Source organism: Lepisma saccharinum, chromosome 22 (genome assembly GCF_977018435.1).
Source record: "Lepisma saccharinum chromosome 22, izLepSacc3.1, whole genome shotgun sequence".
Taxonomy (NCBI): domain Eukaryota; kingdom Metazoa; phylum Arthropoda; class Insecta; order Zygentoma; family Lepismatidae; genus Lepisma; species Lepisma saccharinum.
Window position 1 is genome coordinate 47,460,069 of NC_139250.1, and position 26,201 is coordinate 47,486,269.

The 26,201-nt window shown below is 37.6% G+C and overlaps 1 protein-coding gene across 2 annotated transcripts in view; it reads right to left on the reverse strand.

Annotated features, from left to right (window-relative positions):
* The window catches only part of LOC146005019 (poly(A)-specific ribonuclease PARN-like), a 213,550-nt gene that overhangs the window by 168,238 nt on the left and 19,111 nt on the right, over window positions 1-26,201 (reverse strand). For both annotated transcript variants that reach the window (XM_083144149.1, XM_083144148.1), the window contains exons 2-4: window positions 17,581-17,794; window positions 10,246-10,388; window positions 2,190-2,352 (exon numbers count right to left, since the gene is read on the reverse strand). In XM_083144149.1, coding sequence (XP_083000275.1) covers window positions 2,190-2,352; window positions 10,246-10,388; window positions 17,581-17,794 — 520 coding nt within the window. The remainder of the gene's footprint in view (window positions 1-2,189; window positions 2,353-10,245; window positions 10,389-17,580; window positions 17,795-26,201) is intronic.

Below are 26,201 nucleotides of genomic sequence, written 5' to 3' on the forward strand. Positions count from 1 at the left end.
AGAGTCCTCACGAACTACTATCAATAGACCTGATCGGTAAATTGCCCATGTCCCAAGGATTCCAATACATTCTATCCTTGGTAGATTTAGGAACAAAGTTCGTCTCCGTTTACCCACTGAGGCGTGGCACCGCCAGAGAAATAATCAATGTGATGGAGAAAGGGTACTTCACCCATTTTCCTAAAGTCAAGGCAATCTTATCGGATCGAGGTACACAATTCACTTCTGCGCTGTGGAAAGAATATTTGGACAAAAAGGGTGTTAAGTATTTATTCACTACGGCCTATCACCCTAGTAGTAATACTATAGAACGTATGAATCAGGAGATTGTTCGACTGCTCAGGTTATTTTGTCATCACGAACATCAAAGTTGGTCGAAATATTTATCAGAAATTGCCTGGTTACTGAACAATTCTGTTTCGGACACTACTGGGTATGCTCCTTCAGAACTATTTTTCAATCGCCCTGTGCCCAATGAAATATTGGACCACTTTTATTGGCCTGATAACGACGATGATCCTCATTTAACTAACTGGGATAGAAAGATGTTTATGGCAAGGAAAAGGGAACGCTCGAAAAGTGATACGAGAAAATTCAAAGTCAAGTGCAATGCTCTTCAGCTAAAAGAAGGAGATTTGGTGCTCGTAAGAAATCACAAACTAAGTTCTAGGAAAAATAAAACCATCGCTAAGTTGTTTGAGGTATATATTGGTCCCTACATTGCAACAGATATTCGAAGCAATACTACCCTACTGTTACATCCCAAGTCCAAGAACCCGATCGATCGAGTAAATTTTGACAATCTTAGGATCTTTAATTGTTCTCAAGAACACAGACAAGCATTGTTTGGTGAAGTTGACTTAGTGTCAAGATAATTTCTATATTTAAAGTTTCAAAATTTTTTCAGAACTTGTAAATTACAATTTCTTCAAAAATTTTCCCCAGACGAGGGGCAATTGTAACGAACCTGAGAGTTTAAGATTTTATATTTATAAGAAGTTAAGATTTTTAAAATGTTTGTTATTTCAAATAATGTGCAAGTTGTCACAGATAATTATAGTTAGACTGATACAGTTGTAGTTGGAACTTTTATATATGTTTATAAATACGTCAAAATCTGTTCGTGTTGACGTCACTTTCTAATCTCAGCCGAGGAAGTGAACTAACCTGAATGTTTCTCACCTGACGACAGACTGAGTTTGAAAAACAATGGAAGGTGAGGAATAATAAGAACTTGGAAACGGAGAGAATTGAAGTATAGTTTTTGGTTTTCCGAGTTTTCTTCTTGCCGATAAGTTGAAAGTAAACAATTAATTATGTTCTTTGACTTTCGCTTTATGTGAAGGAATATACCAACGTTAGTAGTGAATGTTCTAGTGTTGTACTGGTAAGTGATTATGAAATATACGCGTTTATAAAACTGCGTTTTAACTTTGAAAACAGTGTTGTGTTTCTTTTCTACCCAGCAAGCCCTGATGATTTGCAGATTCTCATGTTCCCGACTAAAGGAGTAGCGGACTAACTTTGTGATGACTGGTGTACAACCGGGGGACGTTGCAGCTGCTTCTTAAAAAGAAACTGTGACAGGTCCTTCAATGTAGCAGCTCCAGTTTTCTTGGTGTTATTAGAACCATCTTTAATTTCTGTCGTATCAAGTAAGCTTATCACAAGATAACGTGGCACAGTCAAGACGTTACTTGTCTGTTCCATATTTATCGCTCACAGGTCGCGCATGTTTTCTTTTTTTTTTCTCCATTAGAAGTGTTTTTCAAACCATAATATATTGATTTTCTAAGGAGGGTCCATAAATTGTAACCTCGACATGCCCTCTATGCCGAGGTAGGCCTACCCCCAAAAAATGAAGGCTACGCAAGGACAAAGCCTAAATCCCTGTGGCCACGTTCGCGACTGCAACTACCCCTGCAGCCAACACTGTACCATCGGCACGTGCAACAAACACCTTGGGATAGGGTTTTCTTATCGAGTTTGTCTCCTCTAGTAGGACCCTTAGTTATAGGGAGGTCAACGGTGATGGAGATAAATGATGTGATGGCATGGTGAACACATGAATGATGTAGACGAGAATGGATGAAATGGCCTCCCTGCTATGCCTGTCGACACTAGTGGGTTTACTATGCATATAAAGCTAGAATAAACACAGATCAATCTTGTAGCTAATATGTACTTACCACACATCATCTATGGATGAGGCATATTGTTCAGGTATGGGAATGGCAGGAGAATCTGCACCTCCACTAAATGAATTATTAGCTTCATGTTCGCGAGCTTTCTGCTTCTCTTCTAGCATATCCCTGAGTTTCTGTTCCTCATTTGGAGTTAGATATGGAATTCCTTGTGTGAAACGAAAAATCATGTATCAATTTTATGCAAGTCAGTAAAATTGTGATAAGTGTATAAATTCAATCTAGCTAGGTCTTTAACCTTGTCATGACAAAACATGCACAGGCAATGAGTGAGCTTCCAATGACTGAAAATTATGAGAGATCACCTAACAAAAAGCATCACACAATTAAATTCAACCTCAAATTAAATTAAATTAAAACCAACCATTTGAGCCACTGTTCAAAACTAAAGGTCCTGAATATTTTGAACCTTCTTTCATTGTAAGTGAATTTAGGTCAACAAAGAGAAATACAATTTCCAACTGTGCTATGGCCAAGGTGACCGAGAAAACTTGAAAAAGTTCCTGACATACTGGGTGAATCACCTAAAACTTGCCCCCCAAATATTTCGTAAATAAAAATAAATATTGAAAAACTGCTTTCGTAGATATAAAGGTATGAGAAGGGCTCATGAAATTAGTGGACACAATACGTTTAACTACCTAAGGAAGTACGATTTTCAACACAAACTTAGATTTTTTAAAAAATGGAAACCCCATTTTATTTTTAGCTCATTTTAAAGTACGAAAAAAATCATTAAGAATGGCATTTGTTACATCGAAATACGTCACGATATTCTCAAGTAATTGTAATGTGAAGTTGACGCTTGAAACAAACCTTCTCACAAGTTGATTCATGTGTTGTAACATACATATCCCCCTTTTGACACCATTTGTGTGTCGTTACAAACATATCACTCTTCTGCATACTATGCATTGTGCTTAAGAAAAATTGCGGGTTACAATAAAATGTGTAGTTTATACAAGGATCGTTCAAGGTTGACCGGGATTTTCGTACGTAAAAATCGATGAATAGCCGGATCATGATGAAACGTGCAGGTGACGTAATGTATTCCTTCGCGAGAAACTAGCACCCGGCATGACGTATTTCACGCATGCGCAGCAGTTGCAGCGAACATGGCGGCAAGCAGTGTGTCTGTGGCTGTGGAGCAGCGGTGTGTAATCAAATTTCTCGTGAAGGAGAAAGTGAAACCAGCCGAGATTTTCAGACGATTGCAAGCACAGTATGGTGAACAAACGATGTCGCGGACAAGAGTATACGGATGGTGTGAGCAGTTTTGCGAAGGACGGGAGCTGGTGACAAATGAAGCGCATGGACACATTCGCCCGACTGCAGTCACACCAGTGAATATCGCACGTGTTGAGCAAATGATTCTTGAGAACCGGCAAGTAACAGTGCAGGATATTGCTGCCGAGGTGAATATCAGTGTCGGGAGTGTTGAGACAATCATTCACGACCACTTACGCTTCCACAAAATCTGTGCAAGGTGGGTTCCCCGCCAGCTGACATTCGATCAGAAGTGGACACGCAGGACGGTCTGTGAACAGCTTCTGAATCGGTTTCGAGCAGAAGGTGATGAATTGTTGCAATCCATCATCACGTGTGATGAAACGTGGTTGCACAATTCAACCCCAGAGACCAAAAGACGCAGCATGGAGTGGCGGCATAAAGGTTCCCCGCCCCCCCCCCCCCCCAAGAAAAGCAAAACGCAGCCGTCCGCTGGAAAGATCATGGCAAGTGTCTTCTGGGACATGAAGGGCGTTATCCATGTGGATTTTCTGGACAAAGGGAGCATGATTAATGCCCAGTATTACTCCACATTGTGGAGTGGTGCTGTACGAAAGTCCATTCGCAAGAAAAGACCTGGGATGTTGTCTGGAAATGTCATTCTTCTCCATGACAATGCCCGCCCTCACACGGCCAATGTGACAACAACAACTCTGGCCGACATGCAATGGGAAGTTCTGCCCCATCCCCCCTACAGTAAGGATTTAGCCCCCAGTGATTATCATTTCTTTGCACCCCTTAAAGACCATCTGGGAGGGAAGAAATTCACGACAGACGAACCACTGCGGAGCGATGTCCTCCAGCGGCTACGACAACAACCAAGTTCTTTCTACGCCAAAGGAATTCGGGAGCTGCCAGAACGATGGCAACTGTGCCTTGGCGCGCACAGAGAATACTTTGAAAAACTGACATAGTTTGGTGTTTCTTCTGCTACCTATTTCCTCTGCAGAAATAAAAGTCCCAGTCAACCTTGAACGACCCTTGTACATAAGTAAGTTTTGACAAAGAATTTGAAAGGTTCTGATACATCTTTCTGAGTTAACAAATATTTGTACATTAAAAAAATATACATTTTTGACATTCCGGCATCAGTTACATACATAAAGGTTAGTACTTTAACATCTTTCTAATTTTTAATTGGCATTCATTTATTGGAGATGTAATTTTTATTACATCGGGACAATCAGCTCTTCTCGTTTGGTCATGACAAATCTTAATGTCTTCAACTTTTAAACTTTCCGCCTTATACATTTTTCTTTTCTAATTGATTTATCAAATAAAGCAAGGCTGTTACAAAGCACACTGATTAACCAGACGTTAGTGTACGTACGTCAGAACTGTTCCTGAGAAAATAATATTTTTTTTTTTAACTCTGAAAAGGACAATATGATATTTATCTAAGGTGAGTGTAGAAAAATGCAGCACAAGCATGCATGCTGTATGCACGCCTATGTCAACAGCATAGTAAAAGATGCGTCTTCACTCTCAACTTCACGTTACAAATACTTGAGAATTACTTGACGTATTTCGATATAACAAACACCATTCTTAACCCATCCGCTTACCATTTAAATGCCAATTTTTTTGCCACGAAATCCCGTGAAGGTTGCACAGCAAGACAAGATGTCAAATATTATTTAAACTATCCAAGCAATTTACGTGAAAATTTTATATATTGAAGTGGAAGTATAGTAATAAGTATGCACATATGCAGTTTACTTGAAAGATAATTAGAAACTCACCTAATAAATTTGATCACACACATCGTTGCATTCCATTTCCATTCCTCAACCTTTTATATTTTTCCTGCCACAGCCACCTCTTCCTCACTTTCACTACATTCTTCAATTTCACTAACATAAAATGAACCCCCGTGTTCATCTCCCCTTCCAAAATCCACATTTTCCTTTTCATCGCTATCGAAAAGCAACTTTTCAATCGCAGAATCATCTACAACATTCTTATGCAACATGATTGCAAGATGTAACAAATGAAGGTTTGTTTACATGAGAAATTACTGAACAAAACACGCTTGAAATGGTATGAAAAACTTAGCAGCACAAACGTACACGTCATAGATTTGAAAGATCATACAACCTCTGCCATCTATTGAATGAAAAAGGAACTACATGATGAAAATCGGGAACCCGTCGATTCGACGACTAGGTATGGGAAGCGAACGTCCAGTCAGGCCGTCGATTCGACGACTAGGTAAGCGGATGGGTTAATGATTTTTTCCATACTTTCAAATGAGCTAAAAATACAATTGGGTTTCCATTTAAAAAAAAAAAAACTAAGTTTGTGTTGAAAATCGTACTTCCTTAGGTAGTTGAACGTATTGTGTCCACTAATTTCATGAGCCCTCTCATTCCTTTATATCTACGAAAGTAGTTTTTGAATATTTATTTTTGTTCACGAAATATTTGGGGTGCAAGTTTTAGGTGATTCACCCGGTTCATGCAGAGGTAGAAAAATACATGATGTCCATTTGCCATGGCACCTGTTCTAAAAATATATATACATGTAGATTTTTTAATATTTCTAATTCACTTACGAAAAGTTTCATTACATTTTTTAACAATGAATACATTGCCTTTTAATGTCTTTGTGTGTCCTGTATCACATGTATAATTAAATCAGAATAATAAACATGCTATTACAAATTTCTCCAATGTGGTAGGGAAGACCACATTAGCACAAGAATTAATTACTTTTAATCCAATCATGTATTAATTAATAAATTAAATATTTTAAGTACATATTTCATAATGTGTAGCTTTATCTTAGTTGAATTTAGGGCTTTCTTACACCATATTTGAAAAAGCTGCCTTCTGAATTACCGTATTTACGCATGTATAATGTGCATGCGTGTATTATGCGCACCTGGTTTTTGATGGGGAAAAGTGACAAAAATTATATCTCGTATATAATGCGCAGTATAATCCACGTTCAAGAAATGGCTTTTTTAGTTGTAGGTCGTAAAGTTGTTGCTATGCCAATCAAAAGTGAATGACATCCTACCTATTCAATGAGTCATCTGTTGCTGTGGACCAAGAGGAGAATATCCTCTTGTGTAAACAATAAGTCAACAACCCATGCCACCTCCCCCCTCTCCCCCCACTATGATTAGTAGGGGGCGGAGTTTTGCATATTTGCATGGTTTTTTTTCCCTTAATGAGAATTTATATGCTCTCAACGGATTTATCCATTTCACTTGGTGTGGATAACTCTGGTAAAGTTTTATAGTGCATATAAATGCATATTTGGGACGTTAGTGCATATTTTAGCTTAACGTGCATATAATTTGCATATATTGGGTATAATTTTCATGTACAATAATTGTTAGTTTTAATTTTTTTTTGTGCACTTCATTTTCCCTGTTCTTTGTGTCAGCATTAAAAAATAGCCTACTTCTGTCTGGTCATGGGCACCAGTTGGGTCAAGAACATTCCAAAACTCATCTCATAGCATTGCAGGTGGTCTGGTTGCGATGATAGAGAAAACCCACCCTTTCACCAACCAATGACCTTTCAGATGCGAGTCACATTTCCAAATTCCAGCGACAACACTGGGGTCACGTTATTTGAGGATTATCTGTTAATGTGACATCTTGATAAATCTATGAGTGTGTTTGTGCTTCAGAAGTGACAATAAATGCCGAAGGAGAGAAGAAGTAACAATATATTGCTCCAGCAGTAGGCTAAAGGCAAAAATGCATTTACCACTGCCAGTAATTTATTGTCAAGTATGCTCTAAACATGTAATACATTTCAGGTATTTAGAGCAGATTTTGGCAGCTTAAATGGAAATTTGCAGAAATGCAAATTTACCATGCTCAACAGAGCTTTTATTTTTGGTAACAGAAAACGTTTGTTGCCTGCGTAGGCCTGAGACACCGATTTTTATAAAATTACATTAATTTTTTTGGACGCTGCTGCTGTGTAGAACCTAGTGAAGGATCATTCTGTTATTTGAGTACAAAATAAGAAGACAGTGGAAACTAAGGGAATGATGGTCAGATGATGAAGATATGCACTGTGAGCGTACTTTATTCTTAAATTAGACATCATGAAAATACTATACCTTTTTGCGATTATGTCTGTCGATGGATTACAGCTAAATATTCAAATAACATACTGGTGAGAATTAAACATGATTTTTGGTGATTCTCCTCATGAAAGTAGTAGTGATTTGAAGTGCTAATTTTATTTTTGAGGTAATTAGAAGGAGAAAGATGGCATACCTACCACAACTGAAATAATATCCGTGGGATTTGTGTACTTATTGATATATTTAATGCCGTTCTTATGGATGTATAAAAAGGTTGCTGGTTTTGATAAGGAAAATTGTCACAATTATATCTCGTATATAACCTGCATCACAATTTGTTAAAAAAATATATTGGGTGTAATTTTCATGTACAATAATTGTGTGCTTCATTTTCCCCATTCTTTGTGTCAGCATTAAAAAAATAGCCTACTTCTGCCTGGTCATGGGCACTAGTTGGGTCAAGAACATTCCAAAACTCATCTCATAGCGTTGCAGGTGGTCTGGTTGTTGTGAATTATTTTCCATTAAATATCATGCAACAAATAGCATTTGTTCGACTCCCATGTTACGGTAGGTGCGAACCACAGATTTGTAGTGCAGACGGTTTGCTGCCCGGGTTCAATATCTGTCTATAATACATTTATTTTGGTGTGAACTCTATCGCCACCAGAACCGCACGTTAAATGAGCAATCCAGCATTATTTCCTTTGAATAGACAGTTAAGGTGATGGATTCACATTCGGAGTGTTTGTAGGTTGAATCTCCGCACTATAGGTCATCCAGACCATTGTGGTGTGTCTGTAGTTTGTAACGTGCATTTAATGCATACTACAATTTTGGGTGTTGGTTTGGCAGGAAGTAACAGCCAGTCAAAAGAAATTAATTTTGCCAGTTACTCAGCACTGGGAGTTAAGATTAGAAACCTTCCTCCATGTGTGAAGGCTGAAACTCGGAGATGGCAGTGGCTTAGCATATCACTCAAAGGCAAGGCCTTAGCCATGATATGACAATAATGTCAATCACCAGCTGTCAATCGTGTAGTGTCAATCATATGATCAGGTGTCAGTCATCAAGTGTCAATCATCTGATGTCAAGGAAGTGATATCACCATATGTCAATAATATTATGTCACCGCTCTAGGTGTGACAAACATCCCGTGCAGATGTACCTAGAAGGTTACGCATCTGTGACTGACAAGGCCTTCCTCCTAGAATTAGAACTGTTTGCGAAGATAGCCACCAAAACTGGAAAGAGCATACTTCTGATTGACAGGCTGAGTAATTAGGCAAGGTCCACAATAAATTATAAATACTGAAGATTTGAGAGATAGTTATGTTGTGTGTGTCGAAACACTGCCCGAGCTGTTACAATGTTGGAAGTTCAAAGGTGAGGTTACAAACTAAGTTCAGTGTTTGCTGGAGACTTAGATGCTCCCTTTTGTTATACAACTCAACTGATATGATTGGGTTAGACATAGATTAGGATTAGAATACTAACAGCTAAATGTTGACGAATTACATGTTAATAAATCAATATTGTTTCGAATTGTGAATGTCTCTAATGTTACCCTGATCTATTGCCCTCAAGAAATGTCTCTCTCTAGAAGAGTGGTGTTTCAAGTTGTACCATGTGTACCAGTTGTACCATGATCGTGTTGTTAATTTGAATGAAAATGCAGTAAATTAAAAATATGATAAAATTTCGTGGATAATTTTGAACGGAAAAAGATTAGATTTCTTTCTTTCTTTCATTGTCCATTAAATCTCTTTTCGATATTGCTCAAAAGAAAATAATACTAGGAGAAGTTGAGATAGCTGAATTGGAGAAGCAGTTAGCAATAGCTTCCATTAGATCAGGATACCAACGCAAGAAATGAAACGAACAAATACTGTCCAGTGCCATCTTGTGAAATGGAAAGAACATTTTCAAAATACAAAGACTTACTTTCTGACAATCACAAGAGTCTGCTACCCGAAAACATCGATAAATAACGTCTAGTGTATTAAACTGCTAATGTAAAAGAATAAGAAACTTTGGGACTATGGATATTCATTAATTTCATAATTCATTTGGATGCATCAATACATGTGGAGTTACAGACATTTGAAATTAGGGTGTTTCAATTCGGACACCCTGTATAACTAATATTACACCAGATAACATGGGAAAATACACCCCTGCATGTAAAGTAGTCATTCTATGGAAATTAGGGCAAGTATATGGTTTCATGGCAAATAATTTTTATTTGATATTTTTTTTAAACACTGACAGCTTCCAAGATAAATGTTGAAAATGGATTTTGACCGTCATTTTCCAAGCACAACTTTACTTTTGGAGAACTTTCAATAGGTTTAGTGGGGTGAGAAAGCACTATACCATATCACCACATTGAAGCCCAAGTACTCTAAACATAGCATGTCTATTTTAAAATTTATAAATACAATATTTGGGATAAAATAAAAAAATGCAATTTCAGAAAGTGAACATGTAGGAGTGATTGAAATATATACATATGAATGATATTTTTGATATGCTTTATCTGGCATAATAATTTGTTTAGAGATCCATTTAGAACTGCAACATGAAGCGAAATTCATAACCTACAACCTACTGTTGTTACTCATGCGCATTTTGACAGAATGGATATAAATGTGCACCTTGTACGAAACTGTACTTCATCCCCTTAAGGAAAGAAAAAGCATACCTTCTTTAAAAAGCTTGTTAAAATCAAATCCTTGCGAGGCTAAAAATTCGAGGCTGGAACTTTGACTCAGGAATCGAGGATCTGAAGCAGCTCTGCAGTGGGGTTTGGGAAAGATGTAGAAGTTGTAGGCTTGGTGGGTGTACCTGAGAATAAAAGATTCAAAGTTAATTTACAATGCAATATTCAACATTTAAAACTAATCAGAGCAATTTTACAGTAATGAAATACAGATGACAACAGATTAAATAAACAGAACCTCAGACTCTGGTCCCAAGTCTTCCCCCTTTGCTTGTATTTAGAATCATTCTGGATGTCCTATAGGCATTTCATAATATAAGGAATGAGGAGATCCGACAGACAGTGGGTGTGATGAAGCTTCAGGACAGGATAGATCAGTCACAGATGAGATGGTTCGGACACATGAAGAGGATGGATGCAGAAAGACTACCAGTAAGAGCTTACAATGCACAAGGAGTGGGAATAAGATCATGAAGGACACCAAGATGTCGGTGGAAAAAGCAGATAGCGGAGTGTTAGAAGAGGACAAGATTGGAATAGCGTGGAAAGAGAGGGGTGGTGGAAGACCAGGAAATAATGGAGAGGCTTGACTTCTGAGCCGACCCAGGCAAAGGTAGGAAACGGCAAAGGGTGAGGATGATTTCATAACTGCTAAAAGGGATTGTTGGAAAAAAAGTTTCCCGTATGTGTATTTCCAGAGATTTTGGGTTGGTAATATGTTGTGGTTACACAGACATCACCATTCTTTTGTTGTCTGATGCACGAGTCTTGAAGAGGGCGCCAGCATACTGATGTGTTGAAGACAGGAAGAGTTGAGAAGTGTGTGGCCAGCAGGCATCGATAACAGAGGTGTGTTGCAATCGTGGACAAAGGATAAAGTGTGAGCTATTGTTCCTTATGAATGGGCACGTGGAACTTCCAGTACGGAAATCCATAACATGCTGGTAGAAGTGTATGGGCTTCACGAAATGTCAAAGCAAATAGTGCAGCGATGGTGTCAGCAATTTCAAGATGGCTGGGAACGTGTGACGTATGATAAGAGACCCGGGCGGCAGTCCACAGCCACTAGAGAGGACAGCATCAGACGAGTTGATGAGCTGATTCAGGGGCGCTGGGAGCGAAGCTTTTCACCACAACAGCAGAAGTGGACACTGCTGTATTTTTTTCCGACTATCCCCCATAGCATCATCAACAAGCTAATGACTTAAGGACTGACCAGTTAATGTTTAACTTTAAATAATAAATGTAAGCCATTTCTGCCTTTTTATTTAATAGTACAGTAAAACTTCTCTCAACGGACACCTCTGAATAGCAAACACCTCTAAATTACGGACACTTTTAAATTCCGCAGCAGAAATACATGGGGTTTAATGGCAATATTACTTCTCAATAAGAGATGCAGACACTGAAAACTACCTCTCCAATGCAAATAAAACTTCTTAATAATGGACAGCCTAAAAGAAAACGGTCGCAATTCATGGAATTCAACACAACAATAGCCAGTATCTCAAACTAGCGTGCACTGTTTCATGTTACACCGAACGTATTTCTTTTTAAAAGTGCAGAGAGTAGAGAGTATTCTTTGTGGTTATCTTGAGAAGTGTGTGTCACTTCTGCTACAATGTCGCAGAAACGCAAACGACTGACTTTGAAGGAAAAACTTGAAGTCATCAACATCTGTGAGAAAGAGAAACTTAGTGTTCGAGACTATGTTCGTAAAGTACGTATTGTAATATGCTTATCCTATTGTGTAACATCCTACACTTTTTCTCTGAATAGCTGACACTTCTTAATAACGGACATTTATTTTTACTCCAGGCCTGTCCGTTATTGAGATGTTTTACTGTATTAAGCATGATCAAATAAAGACATTTGAGCTGATTCATCCATTAGCATATGGGACATTCTTCCACACTTAAGCAGCTTGGTATGGGAGGTATTCAAACATGTGCTTCTCAAATGTATAGAGCTACACATCCACCCACACACACACACAAATGTAGGAGGAAAACTATTTATTGTAGACAGTTCCAGATTTAAATATCCCCTTCCCTCCTATTCATAAATATTACAAGTAGAAAATTTACATTTTATAGAGAGGCCCTGCAACAATAAACCAAACAATTCTAAAATGTACTACTTTACCTTGCTTGTAAGCATCCAAAATTGTGTTGATAATTTGTTCAATATTTCATCGCTAAACATAGATCAATTACATTGTACAACTAAAAAAAAACAGGATGAGGCCAACAATTTCTTTAGTCTAGCAGTATGTTAGCTAAATATGTTTTATTGTAGGTGTCATGTGTAGATAGGCTACACATGTTCTACTGTCGGATAGTATTTTTTTCATCATCAGTAAATAGGGATTAAACAGGAGTAGACAAAAAATTTTAAAAAATACATTTTTACGAAATTTTAGTTACTCAAATATTTTTATGTTTTTTTCCCAAAAAAATTACAAAAACGTAAAATTTTCTCAGAGTACAAGTAGCTAGGTTATGTATGCATCACTAGAACAAATCGCCTACTTCAGAATAATTTGCAACACTAGTTTATTCATATTGCATTTACATTGCATTTTTTTATGATAAACTATGTGACAGTTTTTAACTATTCTTATTAGCAGTGCTAGATTTTGGAATTTTTCTATTCACTTTGGTATAATGTGGGCAGCAGAGGCTCTCCTAAAAAGGATTTCTTGAGTAAAAAAACCTCTTTTTCTTGTTCTTCTAATTGCCAGAATTGTAGAGTAAAATAATACGTAGGACATGGGCTCAATCCTCACCACCATCAAAAATAAATTTGCTCACCTGAAGACGAGAGAAAAGGTGCTCTCGAAATGCAGTGTTAGAGAGTAAGTGGTAAAGCACCAGACAGTGGTAAATGCCCAATTTACATTGATTGATTTGGTTTATTGTACTTCACATTTCTGTCACTTTTGGTTAATCACGAAGACATGCATAATGAAATTGAGGGGGGAATACTTATGAAGAACACCCATGGCGAAGCCGGGATTGTTGAAGGTAAAGGTACCCCTGTGCATGTGCATACATGCAATGAAGGCATATGGGGGTGATGTGGTGTTTTGTTGTAATAAAAATAACAAAAATAGGTCATTTTGGTGTCTTCCCCCTCTCTCTTTTGCACAGCCCTTCAGTGAACAGACGCGGATTAAATGCCAAATTTATTTACGAGAGCTTACCGTATTCAGTATTTAAATATGAGAGTGGCCACCAGTGGGCCCCGACTGGTGCACGGTATGTTCCTTCACAAGTTTCAGGACTTCATCATTTAAAGTGTGGGTGCAGGCCTTGCACTGCTTCACCACTTAATGATTTTAGGCATTTTCTTTTAAGTACATAAATTCATCCTGAATTCGTTTCTTCCCACACTGAGAGGTATTCACTAACAAAGCCATTTTTTACATGATGAAGAAGACATTCGGCACATACTGGCACTAAAAGTGAATTAGGGGCCAGAGGTGAAGGGGTGTGCAAAAGAGATTTGATTGATTTGGTATTTTAAGCCCACTTTATGCACAGTAAGGCTAATCAGGACTGGACCTATAGTTTAAAGTAGAATCCGAACCACGTATGTGCCTCCACTGGGTATCAAACCCAGAACTGTGCAAAAGAGAAAACTGATAGAAAAATGTCTAGCACCAAAATTACCTAGAGCCAACATGCCTGGCACTAAAATGGGATTGTTACAACCCAGAAGTGTCCATGACAGTACAAGAAGTTTAAAACATTAAAAAAAATATCAATCAAAAGGTAAGAAGTATAAATGGATAAATTATGAAGTTGGAAGGATCGTAGTGAACTAAGGACTGCTTTGTCATACAAGGTCATGGGTTGAACTTTCTTCTAGGCATGTATTATGTCACGTGGGCCACCCTCCCCTATCTTTCTCCTTGCTGAAGGCATTGGGTAAACAACAGTCAGATGTTGCATTTCTGAACAGAAAAATGATAGAAATTTTACTCTCTTACTTGGATCTTTTTTTACTAACTTAAATCATGTTTCTCATGTATTACCCTCATTCTGATATACCCACTGAACGAAAGACCAAAGCTTTTAACCCCTCATTAATCAGAGAGGTTGTGTGTGACTGATGCAACATGTGTTACAACCTGTAGGAGTATTGAGTGAAGAGAGCACGCACTGTGCATCCACACTGCACATTTCCTAACACTTACGGGAAAAAAAAAAATCCACTCAAAAAAAGCTCCAAAAAAAACCTTGCTACAAGAATGTGACACATTTAGATAAATTACGTTTTAAAACTGGGGTTTCTTGATTAAATTTATTTGGTTTTCGAAAGTGTTATGATTTATTATTATATATAATGAAAGTAAACTAATACATACGATTTGATTGACTAAATTAATAATTATTAATTAGAGAAAAAGAATGAAAATAACAAATTTGGAATTCACTAAATGCCACAAGTTCCAGTATCCTCCAGAGTGTTCTTCAACATCTATAAAGTTACATCAACCAAACACACTTGCATGTCATTGTCACCCCGTTCGAAAATGCCGGTTTATGCAGCAAAAACATAAAGGGAAACTAAAACTGCAACTTAGTGAAGCATTGTACCTGGCAAAAAAAAGTGGGGAAAGAAAACGGTAAGATACAAAAATATTTGAGGCAGTCACATTTTCTTGTACCCTACATACAAAATAAAATGCACATTTGGGGGTAAATTCTTAAATATTGTCACATTTTCTTCTCCCATGTTGTTGTTCCTTTTAAATCAACCTCCCCCACCCTCACCCTCATCATCACGACTCCCCCTCCTTCACCCGCAAAAGTATTCCGGAGTGTGAACACCTCTGGATTATAGATTGGCTCCTCTGCATCCCCTTCCGCCCCACCCTGCAGCATCATTCTCACTGACAATGTGAAATCACACTATCATATACCGACATTCGACGTACCACTTCCGCCTTTGTACTTGACTTAGTGAGAAGTACTGAGGTTGGCAACAGCCTAAAAACCGATTTCTTCCGCAGCATGTAGTCTGTTGTATAAAAGTATGCTAATGCAACAAAAATGTGTAAATTACAATGGGCTATACATTTTAAAATATATTTTCATTAAAGGTTTGTGTTTATAATAATAATAATATGTGATGATTGTATAAATTAAAACCAATCACATGAGCAGCAAGAAAATAGCGCCAGTTTCAAAGATGGCGACTTCCATTTGTGCAGGAAGGTCTCCGTGTACTCAGAGTTTCTTTTGGAAATATGACGTTTGAAAAGTGGCGAGAAGCAGGTTGTTCTTAACGTTTATGTGACATTGAGTCGGTGGCATCCTTAGAAAGCAGTGAAGTTGGTGTCCGAGTGTAGTTGAGTGTCTGCATCTTGTGTTTTTGGTGTGACGAAAGAAAGGAAAACGATCAGCCAAGTTGTAAGTCCCACTAAGAAACACATTGTTGCTCGCATAAACAAGTACACCGATTTTGAATAAGCGCAGTACAGCGCAAGCTGCAGTCATACTTCTTCAATCAAACAGCTGTCCACTGTGGGGAAGATATTGGCGAAAGTTAATAGTGACGATGACGATCTCCCCGTTCGACGTTAAATCACATCTTGTGACACGTTGAGTTTGTATTTGGAAAGCGAATTTCACAGACAGGGATGTTGTCTCACGCCGAAAATGACTCCAGTTCAAAAAGGAACTTCTGAATCAAAGTAAGATAATACATTACTTACACGAGACGTGGGTAAATAATGTGATTATTATCATCTATTGTTTTCCAGTGCAGGAGAAACAGAATGAAATATAAACAATCTCCTTTTATTCCTTGGCTTATCTTTGTTTAGCTTCCGTTAAAACTGGTGGTATATTTGTTGCACAAAGGAGAAAACAATACTCTGTATGTCAACAATGCTGCGCAATAATTTGGTGGAAGGGGCAGTGACAAAACCAAAAGGCTTCAATTTACAGAAACGATTCTCTCGCTCTCTTGACGTTGTCATACTGACAGAGGAGGGCGAAGGGGGATCTGTTAACCCAGTGTCAGATAAATGGAACTTTTGGCGTAGAAAAATATATTCATTCTTCAACAAGAACACATATTTAATCGCTTAAAGAAAATTTCTTATACTTCAATGTGTAGATCTATCAGTTAAAACAGGAATGCTTTCTTTCATGTTACATAAAATTAAAGGTCGGGTGAAGTGCCAGTGAACAGCATATGATGGCCACGGCATTCATGAACAGCTGACGTGGAGTGATACGTTACACAAAGTGAGACTGTTTGTTTACAGAGGGTCGTAAGGTTCGTGATTCCAACTTTAGCTATGAATTCTGTGTCAAAAGGTGTATTTTAAATTTTGATATGTGTTTTTTTCAGAAGACTGATAAATGAAAGCTGTAGAACAAGAAAAATACAGCAAAGTAATGTATTTTCATCAATTTGAAACACTTTGGGAAAAAGCCAAACCAAAGAAAGGTGTGAAAAAACTGAGTTCCCTCACCCCAAAAGAGCATTTCTTTTTCGACCACTTTCAACTCTGAATCACTTATTCGGCTCGCTATGCTAATTGTAGCAATAATTGATTCATTGATAGATTTGCTTTATTTTACTTCGCTTCTTGTGCCACTTTTGACTAATTTGCGAAGAGGGGATGAGTGATGATATGATGAAATTGATGAATGGACACTCACAAACATCCATGCCCAGGCCGGGATTCGAACCTGGGACCCCTGGCATCGTAGCACATTGTGCTAACCACTCCGCCATGGAGGCTGGCAATTGTAGCAATAAGATTGTATGTGATAAATGGATAAAATACATGTAGCACAATGAAACATCACTATTTAATAGTTTTTCTCTTCTATGTATGTATTTCTTGCATTGTAGAATTATTTCTCTTACAAGCAAGTAAACATAATTTTTGATGGAGGGTGTTTTCCCAAACATCAAAAATTGTGTTTATGTGCTTGTAAGAATCGTAGTTTTCTTGAACCCGAAGGTTCATGGCTGCAGCAACACAGGCCTTCCATCTGTCCTTATCCTGAGCTTTATATATATATTTTTATCCATCCCTACCAATTTCCTTTAGGTTCATCTCAACATTATCCCTCCATTTTTGTCTTGGTCTTCTTACTGTAAAAAATAATATATTACATAGAAGTTGAATCTAGAACCTTAGTACTTTGCTATATTAACCACTCCACAAAATTTAGCATCTAGTATAGTGTCAGAGAATGAATGATAAAATATTGAATGTTACGAGAAAAATAATGATTACCAAAAAGGAATTTGATTGTACAGAATGTGAGCACTAGGAGTACTTACTTCCCACTGTCTTCATTGTAGTGAAAGGTGCAGAGACCGACTTGTATGATAAGGAAGTCCATGCTGCCATCCTTCAATTTCTTATAATATTCTGCTGGGGTGTCAAACGCACACACATCCTTCCCGCTGTGAAGTCCTGTGAACTCACCATCAATGCTGAGGAAACACGCAGACGAGATGGCACTATCTATCTGTGGCAGCAGCTCTTGGAAGTCTACAAAAGCAGGATAAAGATAGCATTGAACAAAGCTGTATTCCTTTCACACGAAGTAAGAAAATTAAATTTGAAAATGTTCTCTGTACCTTATGGAAAGATTTTATTTTCCCCAATATTTTTATAGAGCTGAGCCGATACTAATTTCAACCGATATCGATGCCGATACTCTCACAGATTCTGATACTTGAAAACTGTAATAATTAAATGTTGTTCATAGTATTGATTAATATTTGTGTGTAAGTATTCCATTTGAATTATATGGGTCAATTTACCAAGAGTTTTCCTTTAAAATATTCAAGAATTACACCAGAATATTAAGTAACATGTTATGTTATAAAAAAAAAATCATTTTTCCATGAAAAATTGGTGCAAAATAAAAAAACTTCAAATTTGGTAAAATTTCCAAGATAGACTCCGTGAAAGTGATGTGGGATTTTTGCGAATCCTGTGAATGATTAAAATGACAGAAAAGTATCGGCTGGTATCAGTAAATAAATACATTAGCATTGGCTCAGCTGTCCTTTTTACCTTATATTTTGCTCTGAAGAATAAGCCTCACAGAGATATCTTTCATGTGCAGTTTATTTACACTTCTCCATATATATGTTACCTCTCAAGTACAAAATGCACCAGGTTGCCTTTCGCTCAATTACATGACTTTGCTCTACGAGCACACTAACACACTTTCGCAGTTTATCACACAGGAGTACCTACACAGTCCTCTCATTAAGTGCTGTGCATGTAGGTGGCAGAACAGCCACAGGCTGAACCACACCCTTCAATAAATGATAATTGAATTCAAGATACAAGTGCACTATTTACTACAGTGCTAACCCGGCCCTGCAGTTTATCACACGGGAGTCCCTACATATGGTGCTATAAGAAACTAGCCGCTCAGCGGTCTCCAACTACATGTTGCAATTGATGTATTCTCAAGTAACAACCTCTGCTAACCTCATCTCAACAAACGTGTGTCAACCTCAAGGAACTGCCCGCTCCAGTCGGAACCAGACATTTTTACCTCCATGAAAGCCCTTGGGAGAAAACAACGTTTGAATTCTCTGGCTTCAGAGCAAGAAGCAACTTTCGCAAGAACAGTTAAAAGAGTAAAAAGTAAAGTGCTCCCCTGTGCTTTGTGCCATGCCATGAAGGCATATAGGGGGTGTGGGGTTATGGCCCCACACTTTCTTGATCTCGGCCGAGCAGGGGATGATGTGATCAGCATCATGCCTCTGACTGCCTTTACACCCCAGAGATTCCTCCAGGTACCCACTTTATATGACGCTATGTGGGCCCTGGAGTCGCTTGAACAGGTTGAAAAAGTCCCGGTCTTCCCTGCCAGGAATCTAACTCGGGTCTCTCGCATGGGCAAGAGCAGTTACAAACATAAAATTTTATACATTGATTTTTTCCATTTCACAGCTGTGTGCGTTAAAAACTACACAGCAATTTTTTAGGGCTGAGCTGATACCTAAACCGATCTATTGGTACCAGCATTGGTTAAGTATTGGTTGAATTTTTTTCACCAATACCAAAAATATTGAATGACTAGAAGAGTGGCCAAAAGCAACAACTTGTCTCAATATTTGTCCTTTTCAAAGATTCGTTCATCCTTCCTTGTGCCAAGTTGGGAGCCCAGCACAAGAAGTTCCACAAATGTTCCTAGAAACGCTAGATAAACCCCAAACCACCTGGGAAGCAGATAACAAGATCAAAGGCATGGGTAAAAGTGAAAGCTGCACCCAAACATGACCGTGAACGCATGTAACTGCTTAGTTAACGATGTGGAAATAAAAGAAACAATTCATTGCCCATTCTTCCTTGAAAGCTCCTGGGGGTAAGATAGGTGGACATTTTCAAACAACATGTCACCCTAATCCTGGGTCAGGTGGTTGCGTAGTTCTTGGAAAAGAGGGATGAAGGTTACTGTGAAGTATGTTTTTGTTTTATTTACGTTCAAGCGGGAAGTGGATTCAGAAATTTCTTGTATAATTCCCTCCCATGTAAGTCTTTTGTGTTGCTCCTGGTATCAGCCAATCGATGGTTATTTATTTCTGTCGAGATTAGATTGGGACCATACGTCTCTGAATGACAGTACTAAAGAAATGTTATGTATGCTACTACTTGTAATAGTATGCATAATATATTTCAGGAACTTTACTTTCATCAACTGGACCTAAATTTTTTTGTTTATTCAATAGATATTCAATTTTTACTTTTTCACATTAATTTGCTTGCCAGGACGGTTGTCTTTATACAAATTTTAGCAGTCTTAACTACACGTAAACTAGATGATGAATATTTGCTGTTGTATCTCTGATTTTATAGCATCTTCTTACTATTCATGTAATAATAACAATGACAATATTTATTAATTAATTTACATATTATGATGAACAGACATAGGTATTGCATTAACGTATTAATTATAAACATATATTATTATTTTTATATCTAAGACACTTGGCTCGGACTGGCTCACAAATTATATTATATTGTGCCTGGTGGTGTGATGAGTTAGTATGACTTAGTAACTTGTTATTTTAAACTGGACTTATACCAATCCAAGTATCGGTATCGGTAGAATCGATCAGGGTATCGGTATCGTCAAATGGTGGTATCGGCTCAGCCCTACAATATTTACATGATTTCATTCTATCCTTGAATCCTCAACTGCCCATTTTTCCTGTTACATTAGAATGTTTATTGAGCTTCCAATGTATTTTAGGGGCAAGCAACACTGCAGAATATCAATATAGTTAGCACTCTCAGATTGAAATGATCTGTCGCACTTTTCATTCCAGGTGCAATTCACAAATTTTTGTGAGAGCAACTGAAGAGCTACTACAAATGGGATAAAATTATTAACTCCTCTCTAGACAGAACGTTAAGTCATTCTCGCTTTACAGCCACAAAAGATTGAATCACCCACCAAGCTTTGCTTGCATCAATGGCCAGTATACAACCACCTCCGTGACTTGATTGAACGACTTGGAAACACTTCTCTGTAAGTGAAATGCACTTGCATATGAGGATATTTTCAGGGTTGAATAACATTAAGTGCACGTGTGAAAATTTGCCATCTGGTGAGGCTAACATGCGAAGAGGCTTCCATCAGCGAATGTTAAATTGCATAATTTTCTTTACTATAGGTTTGAAGTTTATTCAGGGTTTATTATTTTAAAAATAAAACATTTCTTAATTTACTTATTATGTATAGCATTGATAACATAAATCATTTCATGTAACTGTGATTTCACTCAGATCTCGCAGCTGCGACTGTCTGCACGGACACTGAACTTAGCATGGCCATTGTCGCTCAGCGAAGAATGCTGTTTCAGCTGGTGTGTGCTTCCTATATGACAAATGCCTTACTGAGGAGGAATGCTGATGCCGTAATCTTTCAGACGTGTGACCTTATGAAACCTAATCTGGAAATCAGAATGGGTACTAGTGTCTGTGCAGACTATTCGTTGCAAACCCCTCAAAGTTCCTAAAAAATCACCCACATCTAAACCTTCACCCCCACCAAACCTACCATCTTTAACCACTCACACCATTAACTGTACTGGATATCAGAATGGTTGTCATATCTATTTATAACAGACCCAAAATAACAACAGTTAGATAACTAAAATTAACCAGAAAATAACCAAAAAAAAACTCTACCCTACATTATTAGTTTAACTAATTACCAAATAAACTAAAATTCTTAAATAAATAAACAATACTTTGCAAAAGACCTGTTTCGGTCACAAGAATGGGTCAATATAATAATATAAATTTGAAGTTACCAATGTATGTATAGAATACCATTTCTTTATATATTTGCATTAAGAAAGAGAACAAAAAGGCCGTTAAATTCAGAGAAACTGATGTCCTGGTTTAATTAAAGGTAATGTTAATAGATACAGGACATTACGTGCAAACCCTCAAATGTATGTAGGTGGAGGCAGGTTTACTTAGGGGGTCCTCCCCTTTTTGTCTTTTTTTTTATTTTCTCCACATACTTGTTTTCTATTTTGATAAATATCTACATTATCTTTAATAACTCTACTGGCACCATTCATCATTGTCCTATGACTAAAATTCATATGCCTATGTTCAACTATTTTGGAACATGAAAGTATATTTCAGATTAGTCCATTTCTGTAAAATATCTTCTGGGTACGAACATGATAATGTCAAAATGCCATATATGCAATTCCAATTTCAATAGTTACTTGAATACATTCCTTCCAATTACAATTAATCCTTTATGGAGAAGCCTGAAAAAACAATATGTATTTCACAGGGGATTTCTTTTTGTGTTTTTTTTTTTAAAAAAAACATGGAACATATGTTGCTAATTGTGTTATTATTTTAACATTTTTTTCTGAAATCTACATATACACTACAGTCCCGTTAAACCGAATTTGATGGGACCGATGGTGCTTCGGTTGAATGAAAATTCAGTTAAACCGGAATAAAGTTTTTTGATATACGTACATTTTATTACGTACAGTATTTTGATATACAGTTCATATGTATTTCAGCATGTAGGTATAAACAAAGAGCTTACAATAGTACGTAGTCATTTAACTCAAGAACATGAATTAGAGTAACATTAAGGCTCTGGTACAAAAAGCCATACGACCAAAACAATAAAGCTTAATTCAGCTTGTGAAAAAAAATTGATATTCTCTTTTGCTTAAGATTAGATGAACGCTTCTTAGCAGCTCGATCACAAAAGTGTTTCGTCGGTGCTCCTGCATAAAACATAATCACCCACAAGTAACGGTTCTTTTCGCTTCGGTTAACCCGGAAATTTGGTTAATCAGAATTTGGTTAAACAGGACGGTAGTGTAATATGTTGCATTTTAAATGAATTTTCTCACATTTATGATTTTTTTTTCTGTAACAATTTTTTGAAAGTAAAAAGAAATTGTAATAAAATTTACTGGAAACATATTTTCAATACATAATATAGAAATAATCAATGAAAAATAACAAAAAAAAAAAAATCTTCTTCAGATTGAAATCGTCACTAGATGTGAAATCCGAAGCAAAATCTTTGAAATAAAAATCGCCACACTGTGCATATAAATTGTTCAATGCTATTCTAGAACATAAACAAAAGCACCACCAAATGTCGACTCAAGTACAGGTAAAATTCAGCAATGAAAAAAATGCAATATCTAGTAAAATGAGTTTCAGGTGTTTACAGCACATGTGCACGAGAGACATGGTGTGATTATAGTCCATCGTTCATCACGATAGATTTTTAACGTAAATGACGGGCTATGCTCATCTTATTGGACAGAAATTGTATGACAGGCTATGGAAAGGTTTAACAACCTCCTCTTATGAAAATGCACTGAAGTCATGGTAGAACTGAATGGTAGAATTGACTGATTAATTTGGGTTATTTTACTCCACTTTTCTGCCACTTTTGGCTAATTGCAAAGATGAGGATGAGTGATGATATGATGAAATTGATGAAGGGACACTCACAAAACCTGGGACCTCTGGGGTTGTATCATACTGTGTTAACCACTCTGCCACAAAGGTCAGTTGGTAGAACTCAAGTAGGTAACAAAGTACGCATGTGACAATAAACCATTTTGAAGAAAAGGAAAATGTAATATTGCATGTGCATCAACCCCGACGAAGATGAAAGTCAGAAAAACCAAAACTATGGAAATGTATGGAAGATTTCAGCCCCAAAGTGACATGCCGAAATGCAGTATGGATTAACCATGACTGGATGGAAGCCTGCATGTAAAGACTCTCCGGATGGAAACTTTTCAAGAGTGTCCTGCTCAAACTTGGCACGAAGAAAGTCAATGGAAGAAGAAATTCGAAATTTTTTTTAAAAAATGGTATTCAGCACACCCCTGTGGCCACCACAATACACCAAGGTGAAGAAAAAATGTAGTATGTACCTATGGTACATTTCTACATCCATGCGAAGTTGCATTGAAAATAGGTTGATACGTCTCAGGGGGAAAAATAATAATTAGGTATAAGAACAGCAGTGTTGCCAGCCTACAAAAAAAACAGAATTTTGATTCTAACGTCAGCCCTATCGATGCTGAATGAACCAAAGTTGCAGGGAAGCACAACAAATAACCCATCTCCCAATTTGGAGAGGGGAAAACGGAAATTATGCATAATTTTCGAAAGTCGTGATTTTTGGTAAATTTGAAAACTGAGCATTTCCCTCTGGACCACTAATTGCTGCACGTTTCGAACATGCTCTTTTGTTCTCTTATTATTATGTTAAAGTGAAATATATCAGTAAAACATGGTGGTTGAAGAGTTATAGCACACTTTGTAAGATCTATCCCATAACACAGTGAGGAAAAGAAAATGAACGCACTTTCAAATTCCACTTGCTAGGAAATCTTTTTCCTATCTGTCCCCACAGCCACATTCACATGGACTCTAGCACATTTATGCAGTAAGTCAAATACAAGCAGTCACATCTCAAAAAGGGAAAATATAGCCCCTTCTCATGATATTGAAGGCAAATTACAGCCAACAGGTCAAACACTGTGCATAGTGAAGCTTTAATATTCATTGATACTACACATGAGTGTTCATAATATTTAACAGATGGCCAGTGGTTGGCATCTCATCTGGAGATTAAACTCATTAAACTGATTTGCAAGTCAGCTTTGCTTTGGTGTAAGTTGCACAGCCATTTAGATGTTGGCAACACTGACTGCAATTGAAAACAATGTTGTACCATTTGGAAATAGCAGTACTATTTCTTTTGCATATACAAACTCTTAGTATAATTGACAGAAAGACATACGATGTAAATATGATTTAGTGTTGTGGTGTTGATCCATATGAACTCAGCCCAAAAGAAATTAAAAAGCATATATAAATATTTTACCAGAGGTTGAAATACCAGATATATACAATTGTGCTGATTCATTCCACCTGCTCAAATTTATTACTATTGCTATTACTTTACTGTTCTTGAAACAGTGCAATTTGCATTACATTCATTGTTTCCATTACTTGCCTTATGAAATACAGGTTAGTAGCTCTTCGATATAAAAAATGAAATCCCATTCACATTTATGAACATGCTAATATCACTGACTTTCATTCTACCATACCAAGAAATATGTAATAGTTACTCAAAAAAAATGTTAAGTGCACCGAGATATATGTAGTAGTTACCCAAGAAAAAATGCTAAGTGCACAACTGTCGCGTAGTTATTGATTTTGTCGCTAGGGGCGATAGGAGAGAAAATGGCTGCCAACGAAGACAGGAAGGATTTTGTGTGCTGGATTTTCACGTCTGTCAGTCTGTTATCACTGTGCAACGTAATTTTAGAAGGAAGTTTGGTGAAGATGCCCCCAGTGGGCCCAGTATCCGTAAGTGGTATTCTGACTTTAAAGCAAGGGGATGCATCTGCAAGCGAAAGTCAACCAGCCATCTACCAGTAAGTGAGGCAACTGTGGAGCGAGTGAGAGAGAGTTTCGTGCGAAGTCTACAGAAATCCACCACCACAGCCAGCAGAGAATTAGACATCCCGAAACCAACTGTGTGGAAGATTTTACGCAAATGTTTGCGGTTCAATCCATACCGTCTGCAATTGTTGTAGGCCCTGAGACCGGACGACAAAGTCAAGAGAATGTCTTTCTGCAAGGACATGAAAATCAAAATGGAAACTGATGGTTTCACGGAATCATTGGTGTTCAGTGATGAAGCCACCTTCCACCTGTCGGGCAAAGTGCACCAAAATAATGTCAGGATCTGGGGTCTGGAAAATCCTACAGGTTATGTGGAGCATGTATGCAACTCCCCCAAGCTGAATGTTTTTTTGCACTATTAGCCATGAAAAGGTGTATGGCCCTTTCTTTTTCGACGAGAACACAATTACAGGGATTTCTTACCTACAAATGTTACGGACATGGCTTCTTCCACAACTGGAACAGGATATCGCAGGTTTAATTTTTCAACAGGATGGGGCACCACCCCATTTCCACTTAGATGTGAGACGTGAACTGAATAGGCGACTAGCAAAGAAATGGATTGGGCATGCTGGCCTTGACGATAGTTAACATTTGCATTGGTCTCCCCGACCTTACACCCTGTGACATATTCTCTGGAGTTTTGCCAAACAACAAGTGTGTCGGCCACCTACCATCCAGGATCTTCATGTTCACATCACAGAGGCCATTGCATTAGTGGATCATTCAATGTTACGTGTATGGCCGAATTGAACTATAGGCTCGATGTGTGTCACGTGACAGAGGGAGCTCACATTGAGCACATGTGATGTGATGTTGTGAACCAAATGCAATACAAAACTTTTTGAGTTTCCCTTTCCATTGATACCACTTTCATGTATTTCAGTGTTATTAAACGTGAGTTATTCAAGTTTGTAATCGGAAAGATCAT